The following is a 12,934-nucleotide window of genomic DNA, read 5'->3' as shown; positions in this document are numbered from 1 at the left end:
GCTCTCTCCCACTCTAACCTCTGAGTGTTTCCTCCCAAGTTACCCTCTCTGCTTCTCTGGTGGAATAATATTCTTCACTTACTCTCTAATCCTATAATGATAGAATGAAAAAATGACCTGAAATTGTTATTGATTCTCCACTGTGATACATACACATGATACCTGGATTGAAATAGGTAAATTTAAGACAAATTGAGAGAAGTCTGTTTCATATAGCTGACTGTAAAATTGGGCAGTCCTTGCTTTAGGGGTGATGAGGCTGTAATTTTTAATTAAATTTGTAAGTATCAAATGCATTTGTGCATAGATGCATTAGGGATTATCACTGCAATTTTAAAAAAATGAAATCAAGGTGTCATAAGAAAATTAACTACCATTTATTGAGACACAGCTAAGAGTTAGTTTATTCTGGTTGTTTAATGAACATTATCCCTAATCTTGAAATGTTCTGCAGAGGAGTCATTATTCACTGCATTTTGTTTTAGAGGATACTGAAATTTGGATAGGTTAATTTGTGTTATGGGCTGAAAGATTTTAGGTAAAAACCTGGGATTTGAACCTAGAAAATTCAAGCTGTTTCTACATAACACTTCCTCTGAATTTTCTGTCTCTTAGTTCAGTAGAGGTGTTCAGTAGATTTAGTAAATGGCAAGACTGATTATTTTGAGAATTTTTTGTGAGAAAAGTTGAAATTCAGAAACACTTGGGATTCACCTAAAAATAGAGGACTCGTGGAAGAGTCTTTTTTTTTCCCCTTTAGTGGAAAGCCATTCCTGTTCTCTTATTACATTTTTCACTCACGGGAAGCCCAAACTGCCAGTTGAATGGATTCTTGTACCTTAATCGTTGTTGGAAGCAAACAAAAATAGGAAGAGAAGCTAACTTACATAGATTCTAAGTCTTAATGAGAAAAGAGAATAAAATTTATTTAGAAAGATGTCAAGATAGTATAGAGGATCAGGACCTTAACCAATCTTAAATAATGTATTCATTCATAAGGCTTATTATAGTTGAGTATGTTTATATACCCAACACATGCTGGCTCTTGGAAGTGTATAAATGAATCAGTCCTTATCCCTGATCTCACAGATTTAGCAAGATAGAAAAACTTGATTACCCCACTAATGTGCCAATACCAGTGTAAAGGCTGGGCCAGCATAGGCATAAACATAGCCCAAAATAAAAGGCTATGTTTAAAAAGAATAAAGAGAATCTCTTATCTGACAAGAGGAGATGCTTTCTTCAGAGAAGCAGATGTCAAAAGAAACAGCCAGGACAGAACTGAGTTGTACATGCTCAGTTTCTCCTTTCTATTCTAGTAAGCAAACAAGTCACTAGGCTTCCAATGAGGAGGAAGGAGTGGGCAGATGGAAAGAGGCCTGGAGGGTTTTGCTGGTGTAGATCCCTCTAAAAGGAGGGAGTTGGAGGTATTGGGCAGAATGTTCCCCTTTTTCTCTTTCATAATAATGACTTCACTATTTTTTTTTCCCTACAGTTATCCAATTTGGATTTGTCACATTATTTGTGGCCTCTTTTCCTTTGGCTCCTCTTCTTGCTCTCTTGAATAATATTATAGAGATCCGAGTAGATGCCTGGAAACTTACAACTCAGTACAGGAGACCGGTAGCTGCTAAAGCTCATAGCATAGGTGTTTGGCAAGACATTCTTTATGGAATGGCTGTCCTTTCTGTTGCAACTAATGTAAGTGGACCCAATTTGGTTGGACGGCTTCGTATTTTATTTCGTTTTCTTGGGGTTGGGGAGATGTGAATGATGCTTAACTCAATATTTATTTATGTTGCTTTCATCATGGTGGCAGTCCATAATGATAAACCATCCCTACACTTTTATGCACTGAACAACATAGAGAAATTTATGACATGCAAACTCTTAGAAATACAAAGAAAATTGTAAAACCACTGTCCTTAAAATACCATGATATAGTTTCATAGCATGTGACAGAGTAGACAGAAAATATGTAATGGTATAAAAGATTTGAATAACACAATTAAAGCTTAATTATACAAGGAGTTGTATACTACAAGTAGAGAATATAAAACATTAATGTGTTTTGCTTATGGAGCACTTATTAAAAAATGATAATGAGGGGCTCCTGTGTGGCCCAGTCGGTTGTTTCCAACTTCAGCTCAGGTCATGATCTCACGGTTCGCAAGTTCAAGCCCTGCATGGGGCTCTGTGCTGACAGCTCAGAGCCTGGAGCCTGCTTCATATTCTGTTTCCTTCTCTCTCTGCCCTTCCCCCGCTCGTACTCTGTCTCTCAAAAATAAATAAACATTAAAAACATTTTTTTAATGATAATGAAACTAAATTCTCCAAAGCAGAAATTTTATAACACTTATTTGTATATAATAATGTTATAAAAATTGAAGTCGATAATAAAGATAATTTAAAAAAAATCTAACTACCTAACGTTCACACTCCCAAGTAAGCTTTATTGTATAAAATGGAAGCAAAATTCAAATTATAGAGAGCTTAATTAAAATGAAACCCTATAGGAATTAGCTAAAACTATAGTTACAGAAAAATTCATAGCAATAAATGCTTTTGTTATTTTTTTAAGTTTATTTTGAGAGAGAGAGATTGAAAGAATATGTGTGTGAGCAGGGGAGGGGCAGAGAGAGATTGGAAGAAAGAGAGAATCCCAAGCAGACTCTGTGTTGTCAGTGTGCAGCCCAATGTCAGGCTCAATCTCTTAAACCACGAGACCATGACCTGAGCCAAAGTCAAGAGTCAGACACTTAACTGCCTGAGCCACCCAGGTACCCCTGAATGCTTTTATTATTAAAAAAGAAGACTTGAAAGCATAAGCTGAGCACATAATTTCAGAAACTAAAGAAAAACATAAAACTAATCAACAAAAAGTAATAGGAAAGAGTTTATAGAGATGCAATCAGAAATAATCAAAATAGAAAATAAATTAAAAAAGCAATATAATTCCTATGTGAATCAAGAGCTGCTTCATTGAAAAGACATATAAAACTCTGACAATCTCAAACAAGAAAAAAGGTATAAGATACAGGTAAGAAAATTGTGAAATGGTTATATATGTGCCTTTATTCAAATAAATTATAAAATCTATTTGAAATTGTCACCTTTTTAGAAAATAAAAACTGCCAAAGTTTATTCAGTAAGTGGTAGAAAACCTGAATGGACCAGTAGCTATAGAAGTAATATTAAAAGTTTTTAGGGGCACCTGGGTGGCTCAGTTGACAGACTTGGGCTCAGATCATGATCTCTTGGTTCATGAATTCGAGCCCCACATCAGGCTCTGTGCTGACAGCTCAGAGCCTGGAGCCTGCTTCAGATTCTGTGTCTCCTCTCTCTTTGCCCTCCACTTGTGCTTTGTCTCTCTCTCTCTCTCTCTCTCTCAAAAATAAATAAACATAAGTAACTAGCTAACTAACTAACTAACTAAAGTTTTTTTAAGCATCTACATTAACAATGTAGATGGCAGAGCCAGATGGTTTTAAATGGACTTACCTAACCTAAAAGAAACAGGAATTCCAGAGCTTAGGTAAGAATGGGAAAATACCATTCCTATAGAATTAAATACTAAGATTAATTACACTGAACTTTGGGCAATTTACCATCACATGGTCTTCTATCTCTCCTTTGCTTCCCACCAGCCACCAATAGTGCACACATGTGTGCAAACTCACACCGATGCAGGCACACACACTGTCCTAGCTTACAGAGTTGATTCAGCCAAATGAATTTGGTTAGGGACAGTAGAACTATGCTGTGAAATAAATGGAAGAAATAACAAGGCATTGTGGAAAGAGCATGGTTTTTGGAGCTAGATGCATTTAGGTTCACTTTTCACCTTAGCCACTTTCTAGCTGTGAAATCTTGGAATATTAATCATATGCTTTAAAAGGCCTATTTCATGTTTTAGGCCAAAGACTCATTTATTAACATGATTTGTAATGGCATTTTAATCATTTGTATCCATATAGAACTGAGACATATGCAAATCAGATATTCTTAAAACAAAATTGTTAGCTCAAAATCTCCCTCTTACTTTGTTCTTTAGGCTTTTATTGTTGCATTTACCTCAGACATCATTCCCCGTTTAGTTTACTACTATGCCTACTCAAAGGATGCCACTGCACCCATGAAAGGATATGTCAATGACAGCCTGTCAACATTCCTGATAGCTGATTTTCCAAACCACACTGCACCTTGGGAGAAACGAGACTTCACCACTTGCAGGTTCCTTCTTACGTTCTTAGCTTTTAATTTTGCTTTTTAAATGTATTTTTTAAATTCTCCATTTTCTTCCTGTCTTACAATGTGAAGGATTTATTTGGGGCAATAAAAATCCTGGGTAAAGTGCGTCAATTTTGGAATTCACTCATCATATGAATCTGGTTTGGAAAAGTAGAATGTCCAAAAGTAAAAGAATATCATGGGTAAAGATATCAATTTTGAATTGTTTCTTATTTTTTAAATTTATTGGAAAGACTTCTGACCAACAAATACATCTTGGTCCCAAAATGTAGTATCTATAGATCATACAGCATGATCATATTATATATGCATTTAACCTACTTGAATTTAACTATGTGTCCTTAAAAAGAGAGTGAGAAAGGGAGAAATAATATGATAAGTTCACCATCCATCCCACTTTAAGGGTTTCTTCCGTGTAGGAAGCATGAAATTAGATTTGTGAATGTATTTCCACATTCAGTGTCTCATGTACTGTGAGGGTCTTTTTATCCTATGAATTAAGGATTATATATAATAAATATATATGACATAAATGTATATATATATAAATATATATATATGTATACATATGTATATATACATATATACATATATATATAACATATACATATATATATATATACATATAATACATACATATATACGTATACATACACACACGCACGCACACACACACACCCCACTTAACTTAAACCTTAAGCCAGCTACTTCATCTGGGATTCCAACAAAGAAACAGCAAAATGTTGATAGAACAGTAGACAAAACCATTGTTATATTTTAGATTTGCATATAGAGGAATCATAGTATACTGTTTAAGAGCATAGATGTGGGTCAGTTTTCTTGATTTCATCACTTCCTAGTTGGACTAAATCTTTGAAGAACATCAATCTCTAGCAACTTTGTAGAAAACAATGAGCCCCTAAGGTTGAGCACTAAGAAAAGTCCAGAAGAATAGTAAGAAAAACAAAAACAATGCAGTGTCAAATAAGCCAAAAGAAAATAGAGTTTCAAAAAATAGAAATGGTCAACAATGTCAAGTCCTACCGTCTCAAGATCAAAAAAGATGAGGATTAGCGTGTTTCTTCAGTTTAAGGATAGGAGACAATGCATTTCAGGGAAGTGGTGCATAGAACTGCATTAAAGAGCAGGAAGAGGGGGAACAGAGACAGCATCATTTTGGTAACTCTTTTGAGAAATTTGACTTTGAAAGTCAGGTGAGAAGCTTCACTTGTGTCTTCTGCTACACCAAACTAGATACAAGTAACATGTGGCCATGATTTTTATCTGTGCTAAAAAGAAACATTTCATAACAGGAGTTATCTTCCTGTGACTTGACTTTTGTAGTCAATTAAAAATGTCTCTTAAGAGAAATAGTAAGAATTTATGCTAGGTCTCTATTGGAAATCATACCTAATTTTTTTGGCATTTACTTTTGTTTTTCAGGTACAGGGATTACAGATATCCACCTGATCATGACCAGAAATATTTTCATAATATGCAGTACTGGCACGTCCTTGCTGCCAAGATGACTTTCATCATTGTTATGGAAGTAAGCCTTTCTTAACTTGCATTCCAGCTAGTCTGTCTTCTGCCTTCAGGTTTCTAAAGGTGTCTGCTCAGCAAAAAATTATCTCAGGAAATTATTTTGAAAGAAGTATTTGTTGTCCTAAAAAGCAACTTAGGGATATTTTCAGTACAATGGGTTGCCCTATTATTCACCTACTATTGTTGAAGATATCAAGGTGACATAAAAGAAAAAAAGAAAAAATGTGGCCTCTTCTTTCAAGGTCGATAAAAGGACAGAGAACTCATTGATGTTACTGAGTATCTATTATATAGTGATTCCAGACACTATAATAATAACCCTGTAAGTTAGACTTTATTAGTGACTCTTGAGAAATAAATCTGAGACTCAGCAGAATTAGCATTGGTTTTAAAGATAATCAGCTAATATTGGAGCTGAGTTTCATTGCCAGCTATATTACTGCCAAGCATCTGCTCTGTCCACTGTATTATGTTTCCCCCTTTGTGGATTATCCATTCTTGTTATGGATATAAGGCATGCATTCAAAGAGAACAAATACAGAGGGGGGATTTGGGTAAGTTACATATTGAGTGTTCTACATCATAAGATATGAAGGCCAATAAGGGAGAGAAATAAAGGTGAGGCACTTTTTCACTCTGCTGTGAAATCTAATAATACACAAGTCTAATGCAAGCAGACACAGATTCTACATGATAGAAAAGAGAGCAGTCTTATGTGTATCCCTCCCCATGTTTTTCTTCTCTTTCTCTCAGTTCTTTATGACTTTATCACTGTTTAATTCCCATATTTTACATCATCAGTTTAGCTCACCATTCAGTCTGGTCATTTGCACCAGGATTTTTTTTCATTTTTGAGTTTTGTTTATTTATTATTCTTATTAATGTTTTTAATCATCCAGCTCTGATGACCAGTTTTTAATCTGGTGAGCTCTGACTCACCATCATCCTGGGACTTCTTTTCACCTTCTCTTGTATTGAATGCTATATGCTACATTATCTGCAGTCTATGTTTCTCCCATTCTTGGTTTACTAGCTTATTTAGGTGAAGTACATTTTTCAGTAATTTTCTGAGGAAAATTATGGGTGGTCAATTTTTGAGACCTTGAATATTGAAAATTTCTTTTCTTTCCACACAGATGACTAAGTGGTATAGAATTCAAGACTGAAAGTTATTTCCCTGAAAAATTTTCAACCAACTTTATTTAGGTATTCCTGACACTTTTTAAAAAATTTATTATTTGAGAAAGAGAAAGAGAGAGCACGCACGTATGGGAGGTGCAGAGAAAGAGGGAGAGAGAGAATCCCAAGCAGGCTGTGCTCTCACAACATGAAGCCTGATGTGGGGCTCTATCTCATGACCATGATTGTGACTGAGCCGAAACCAAGAGGTGGCTGCTTAACCAACTGAGCCACCCAGGCACCCCAGGTATTCCTGACATTTTTGGAGACATTGCACCATTTTCTGTCAGTTTCAATGTCAGCATTCCAATTCCCCAGTCTTTGTTTCTGATCTTTTATTAAATCAATAAGCTTTAAGGATTCTCCCACTAGTCCTCTTCTATGAAACATTACAAGACAGCTTCTTGTTATTGGACAGTATTCATTTTTTTGGACACTTTGCTGGACTCTATAAATCTGAAAACATACTTACCCTTCAGGGTGAGAAAATTTGCTTGTATGTATTATTATTATTTTTTATTCTTTCTTTCTTTTCTCTGTTCTGTCTTTCTGGAACTTCTGTTACTCAGGTGGTATGCTTTCTGTTTTGAAATTCTTATTATTTCTCTCCTATAAGTAGTTGGTCTCCTATTTTTTGTCTTTTTGTTCTGTTCTTTTGTTCCTTCATTATTTCTGTTGCCTCTTAGTTCCCATTTGCCTGTTTCAAATTTTTTCTTTTACATTAGAGACTTTCTTACATAATGGGTGATTCTTGCCAACCTGCTCATACTTAAGAGTGAATAAATGAGAGCTGATTATAAGCTTTGTGTGCATACAAGAAGAATGTCACTTGGTGGGTTTCACTATAGGGTGACGAGTTAGGGAGGGGGACCTTTTCATTTGAAGCCTACAAAATTTTGATATCTACCATTCTAATTTCACAGACTGGTTACCCTCCCCAAAGAAAAATCCTCTGAACTCTTTTCTGTTGAGCTATTTTATGGCTACCTGTATTCTGAGAGCTGAGCAAGACCGAAGAAGACTAGGGATCTTAGGATTCACTGAATTTCACTTAGTTGCCCTGTTTTCAGAATGCTGCCACTTCTCCATTCTCTGGTGTCTCTGGTGCTCCTGAGTTCACAGCTTTCTGTTTTGATTTCTACAGAAAGCAAATTACTCAACTGCTGCCAGGGTGAGGTTGGAGAGAAGTAGTACCTGGATGAAGGTGGGAGAGAGGTCCTGAAAATTCACCTGCTCCTCCTTATACCAAATTTTGGCTAATCCTCTTGTTTTCAAATCCACCCACATGCATGCTTTCCAGGTCCATAAGACCATCTTTCCTGATATTTATTGAAGATCTAAAATAAAGTTGGCTTTTGTCTTCTTGGTTTTTACCATCACCATATCACCAATTGCAAGTTTAAGCGCCAGCTTTCTTCCATCTCTGGAATCTGTTCCTACTGTTTCCTCCTTTTTTTTTTTTTTTTTTTTTTTTTTGGTCTTTGTGAGTTACACCATTTTTCAAAATTCCTTTACAAATATGTATTGGGTTTTCAGGAGTGAGCATAGAAAAAAGTATATTCAATAACCATGATCAACTTAAATGTCTATAATTACACATTTTAGTATATATTCATTTGCTTAAGGTTTGTCTTTCTGGGAAAGTTCTGGGACAACGACCGTATCTTTTGCCTTTTCCTCATACTTCTGTGTTGAGCAAAGTTTATTGAATGATTAAAGTGGTTTGTAAGAACTTCCTGCTGAACATTTGACAATTCTAATATCCTTGATTTTCTTTTATTTTTCCTCCAGCACGTTGTGTTTTTAGTTAAATTTTTGTTGGCCTGGATGATTCCTGATGTTCCAAAAGATGTTCTGGAGAGAATCAAGAGAGAAAAGTTAATGACTATCAAGATTCTCCATGACTTTGAGCTTAACAAATTAAAAGAGAACTTGAGAGCTAATTCAAGTGAACTTGCCAAAGAAGTCCTGATTCAGGAAAACAAAACACAACTGGCTAAATCAACAGTCTAATCAACATAATGAACAAGCCACTGGTTGCCTGTTAGGCTTCACAATTTTCCGTGGGTTTTCAGGCCAGAGGCCAGAAGTCACATGTCAGTTTCACCCTGCCTCCTCCTCTTCCTTCTTCTTTTTTAACTGAGAGTTTTCTGTACCCTTTTACAGAGGCCAACTTTGTGAGGTTGGAAGAATACCACTTGTCTGCTTCATTGACTGAGCCCTCTGCAGATATTGTTTTCTGGAGTTCTAGAAATGATTGTTAAGAGTGCATATCAAATCAGAATAGTGGAAAATCATGGGATGTTGCAGTTTAGAATTAAACACTGGACTTGGGCTATCCCATCATGTTCCAGTGCATCTGCACGTTTTCATGGTCTCCTATTGGGTTGTTTTATAACTTCTTCCCATCAAGAAAAATGTTGGGACATGGAGAAAAGAAGTGAAGAGGCCTACTGAGCCATCTGTATCCTGCCATCTTCGACCATGTGAATGAAACCCCCAAATTAAACGACTTAAGAAAACTCATTTATTAAATGCGTTGAGTAAATATCATGGCAGGGATTTGTTCTTGAAATCATCCTGAATAAGGTAAACTTCCATCAGAATCCCAGGTAGCCCTTCCAGGTCAATGCAGAATTGATTTTTCAAGAGACTGGACATTTGGGTTTCAACAAAAGTCTAACATCTCAGTTCTTTAAAGACGACATTTTGGTAACGGCAATTTCAAGTGTGGATTGTTATCTGGAACAGCATTAAGTTGTTAGGTTGCTTCAGTTCTTTAAGAAAATGAAAGATATTGTAGAGAAGTAAATGTGTCTTCTTACTAGTTAACAAAGACAATGAATATTGATTAATTTGTTGGGCTTAATCTATAAAAAATTGTTGAATTTTTAAAAATCATTTTTCTTCTACAATGTGTATTTTGCATCATGAAACCTGTTTGAGCATTAGCTCTTTGTATAAGTTAGGTACAAGTTGTTTATGAAATTTGATCTCTCTGTTTAAAGCGATCTCAAGTCTTTTAATGGGTTTACATTGTTTTCTATTGATGCATTCATTGCTCCATAGAGTGCTCAGTGCCTTGTCCCTATGCCTTTGACACACAAGAAGTGGTTGTGCTGTTCATCTGATGTGATGTAACATCTCAAATGTTAGCTTCTTTTAGAGAAATTGTCAATTTAACATTATTCATGGAGTTTAACACCAAAAGATCAACCAAGGAAGAAGGGGGTGATGGATTTGATAGCTAAGTGAGAAAAAATTAATTGAATGATTTCTCTCATATGTAGGCCTATGGCACATGTACACCTGTTCTTCTTTCTCTTAAAAATACTTCATCCATATTTTTAACATTATAGAGTGCGAGATACAGTTCAGTTATATAGTATTTACGTCCGTAGCTTCAAATTACACTTCAGTTCCAAAAAAATGGTGTTTTTTTAAATTGTATACAAAAGGAGAAACTTTATCACAAGATTTTTTTAGGTAGTATTTCATTATTTGATCCTAATACATTTTTGTAGAATTGCCAATATTCAGTACATGGCAGGTGGTATTAACTGGTGTTCAGTATTAAGCATTTAGAAATGAGGATTAGGAATTTTATAAAACCATGAGACAGTTACCCCAATATTGGCAGTAATGATTTGGCATCCACTGGGTATATTTAAAAAAACATTTTTGTGTAATTTAAAATGATCTCATTACTGAAAAAATGATTTCATAAGAAGAGGAGACCTATTTTTTGCTTGAGAACACCAGTCAATGTTACTATGAAATAAGCCACAGATGCAGTATCTTTGGCTTGTGAAATCAAACTCTTTGTTACTACAGTGTTGTCCCTTGTGCACAGCTCATACATATTGCTTTCTTCCAGGTGCTAATAAAAATAAGGAAGAGTGTGGAAATTGGTTTCTTGGATATAAGTTTTAGTTTGTATGGCTTAACAGTATTTATAGATCTAGAGTGTTAAATAAAGACAAATCAAACTCGTAAAATTATCTGTACACTGCAATCTTAAAACAAAATCAACTCAAGTGTCAGGTTTCTAGAATGTATGGAGAAACTAGCAAGAGAGGAAATCATTTGAAGACAAGTGAATAGTTCCAATGATTGGTAGAATCATTGTGTTATTAATGGAGGGCTGAATTTAGAGACTACCAAGTGTAGGTTGAGATTTATCAGCATGGCTGATGTTTTTATCATCCAGTCAAACCCAAACTTTCTTTTTTTCCAGAAATGTTCCAGGAAACACTTGAGATTTTATTTGAAATAACTTTAAGTGCAAAAGCCAAAAAAATTACATAACTCTTTTCAAATGTCATCTCTAATCCTTGCCTTCATCAGTTTTTCTTTGCACACAAGAAGCAAAATCCACCTCAAAACATTTATTTTAGAGGAATCCATCAAGAAGGGAGTATCTTAATTAAATGGGCTGCTGTCTTATCTTTGTTGCATCTCATGATTTCTCTTGGCTTTAATATTCTTCTTTCAGCTAAGCCATTAAGCAGCTTATCAAGGAGAAGATGCAAAGATGATGATAATGAAGAGGAGGGGCAGAGGAAGAAGGAGATAAAATAGTGTTCTCTCCTTATGAAGCTGTGCATGCTTCCATGGGGAGAGGCGCAGTGAGGCAGCATGGTGCAGCTGTGGGTAGTGAGAGGAATGTCTCTCCTAAGCCATCTCAGTGAGGATGAGAGAAAAGCCAAAGAAGTTTCAAGCTGAAAACTACTAGGTGTCAAGAGTAAAACTTGGATTCCAAAGTGCCCGTGTAGCATCAGCTGCTATGGGTAGCCCTGGATCTCTGTTGATGGACTCCAGTTGAGGATGAGGAGTTTGTATCACTCATTCAACAGGGGAGTCTGTTTTGAAAGAACCTCTCTATAATAGTTGTTTTTAATTAGCAATAGTTATTATGTTATCAAAGAATGTTAATAGGGAACAGAGCATTGCCAGAGTACCATTGACTAGACTTTGAAGTCTGCCACCGTCATTGACTATAACTATTATGTTATTCTTTTTCTGGACAGATTTTTACTCTTCTGCTTTATGTATGATAATTCAGGTATGTCAGCTATTCCAGCATTATGTAAAAATTCATGGGAATATTAAAAAGAATAGCAAAAATTCATGAGAATATTAAAAAGAATAGCATAGTTCAAAGTATATGAGATTCCAGCTTCAACTCCCCCACCCCCATATTTGACTAGTATATCTTTCCTGTGAGTGATTCTGTGCCATGGTGTTAACCAAGAAAATGCGTACTCCTTTTTCTTTTCTTTTGTCTGTTGTTTTCCCTCCCCCGAGAAGGTGGGAATGGAGGTATACAGGGAAAGTTGCTCTGAAGTAACCTGTACATCAATCTCAAGAGATTCAAACTCATGCAGTGAATAAATACTTTGACATGAACTCAATTTATTCTTCCAGTAAAACATTGATATGATTCCTCTGAATTTGAGTACCCTAAGAGATTTTTAAGTCTTGTTTTTGTTTAGAAACCTTAAGATGCATTACATGTAAGGTGATTACTTCACAAAATTCCATGTTTGTCACATTTAGAGATGCAAATTCCTTAAACTAAGAGGCTGTTATGGTCCAGATAATTTGAAGAAGGTGGTAGTTTTTTTGTTTTGTCTCTTTATTTTTTTTTTCTCCTTTGGGAGGTGATAAAGGTGAAATCTCCCAAGTAATGTTTTGGTGGGTATAAGAATTGAGAATTTCCTAAGAATGCCAAATTCCTAGCCTAAAGCATTTTCATACTAACTCTCAAACTTATCATTTCAACCCATGAGGGAAGTATGTCAGGGCATGTGAACTCAGGATTTCCAAATGTGTAGAACTGTCCTAATTCTGCAGTGTGCAGAGGTAACTGAAATCTTATACCCTAAGAGCCCTAGACTTATAGTTTCTATTTAATTTAAAAAAAAAGAGAGAGAGTGAGAGAGATATATTTGCTTTT

The 12,934-nt window shown here is 35.5% G+C and overlaps 1 protein-coding gene across 5 annotated transcripts in view; it reads left to right on the top strand.

The window, feature by feature from the left end:
• The window catches only part of ANO5 (anoctamin 5), an 88,479-nt gene extending 78,493 nt beyond the window's left edge, over positions 1-9,986 (top strand). For 4 of the 5 annotated variants that reach the window (XM_053203377.1, XM_027072986.2, XM_053203376.1 and 1 more), the window contains 4 exons: positions 1,496-1,701; positions 4,055-4,233; positions 5,695-5,800; positions 8,767-9,986. In XM_053203377.1, the coding sequence (XP_053059352.1) occupies positions 1,496-1,701; positions 4,055-4,233; positions 5,695-5,800; positions 8,767-8,988 (713 nt within the window). In that variant the 3' untranslated portion in view covers positions 8,989-9,986. Of the gene's footprint in view, positions 1-1,495; positions 1,702-4,054; positions 4,234-5,694; positions 5,801-8,766 lie in introns of those variants that run through there. The other variant, XR_008290425.1, reaches the window with a different exon arrangement.
• Positions 9,987-12,934: the final 2,948 nt, after the last annotated feature.

This window comes from Acinonyx jubatus, chromosome D1, assembly GCF_027475565.1.
Source record: "Acinonyx jubatus isolate Ajub_Pintada_27869175 chromosome D1, VMU_Ajub_asm_v1.0, whole genome shotgun sequence".
Classification (NCBI taxonomy): Eukaryota; Metazoa; Chordata; class Mammalia; order Carnivora; family Felidae; genus Acinonyx; species Acinonyx jubatus.
The sequence above is the reverse complement of the archived record's forward strand: the minus strand, read 5'-3'. Positions and strand labels throughout refer to the sequence as shown.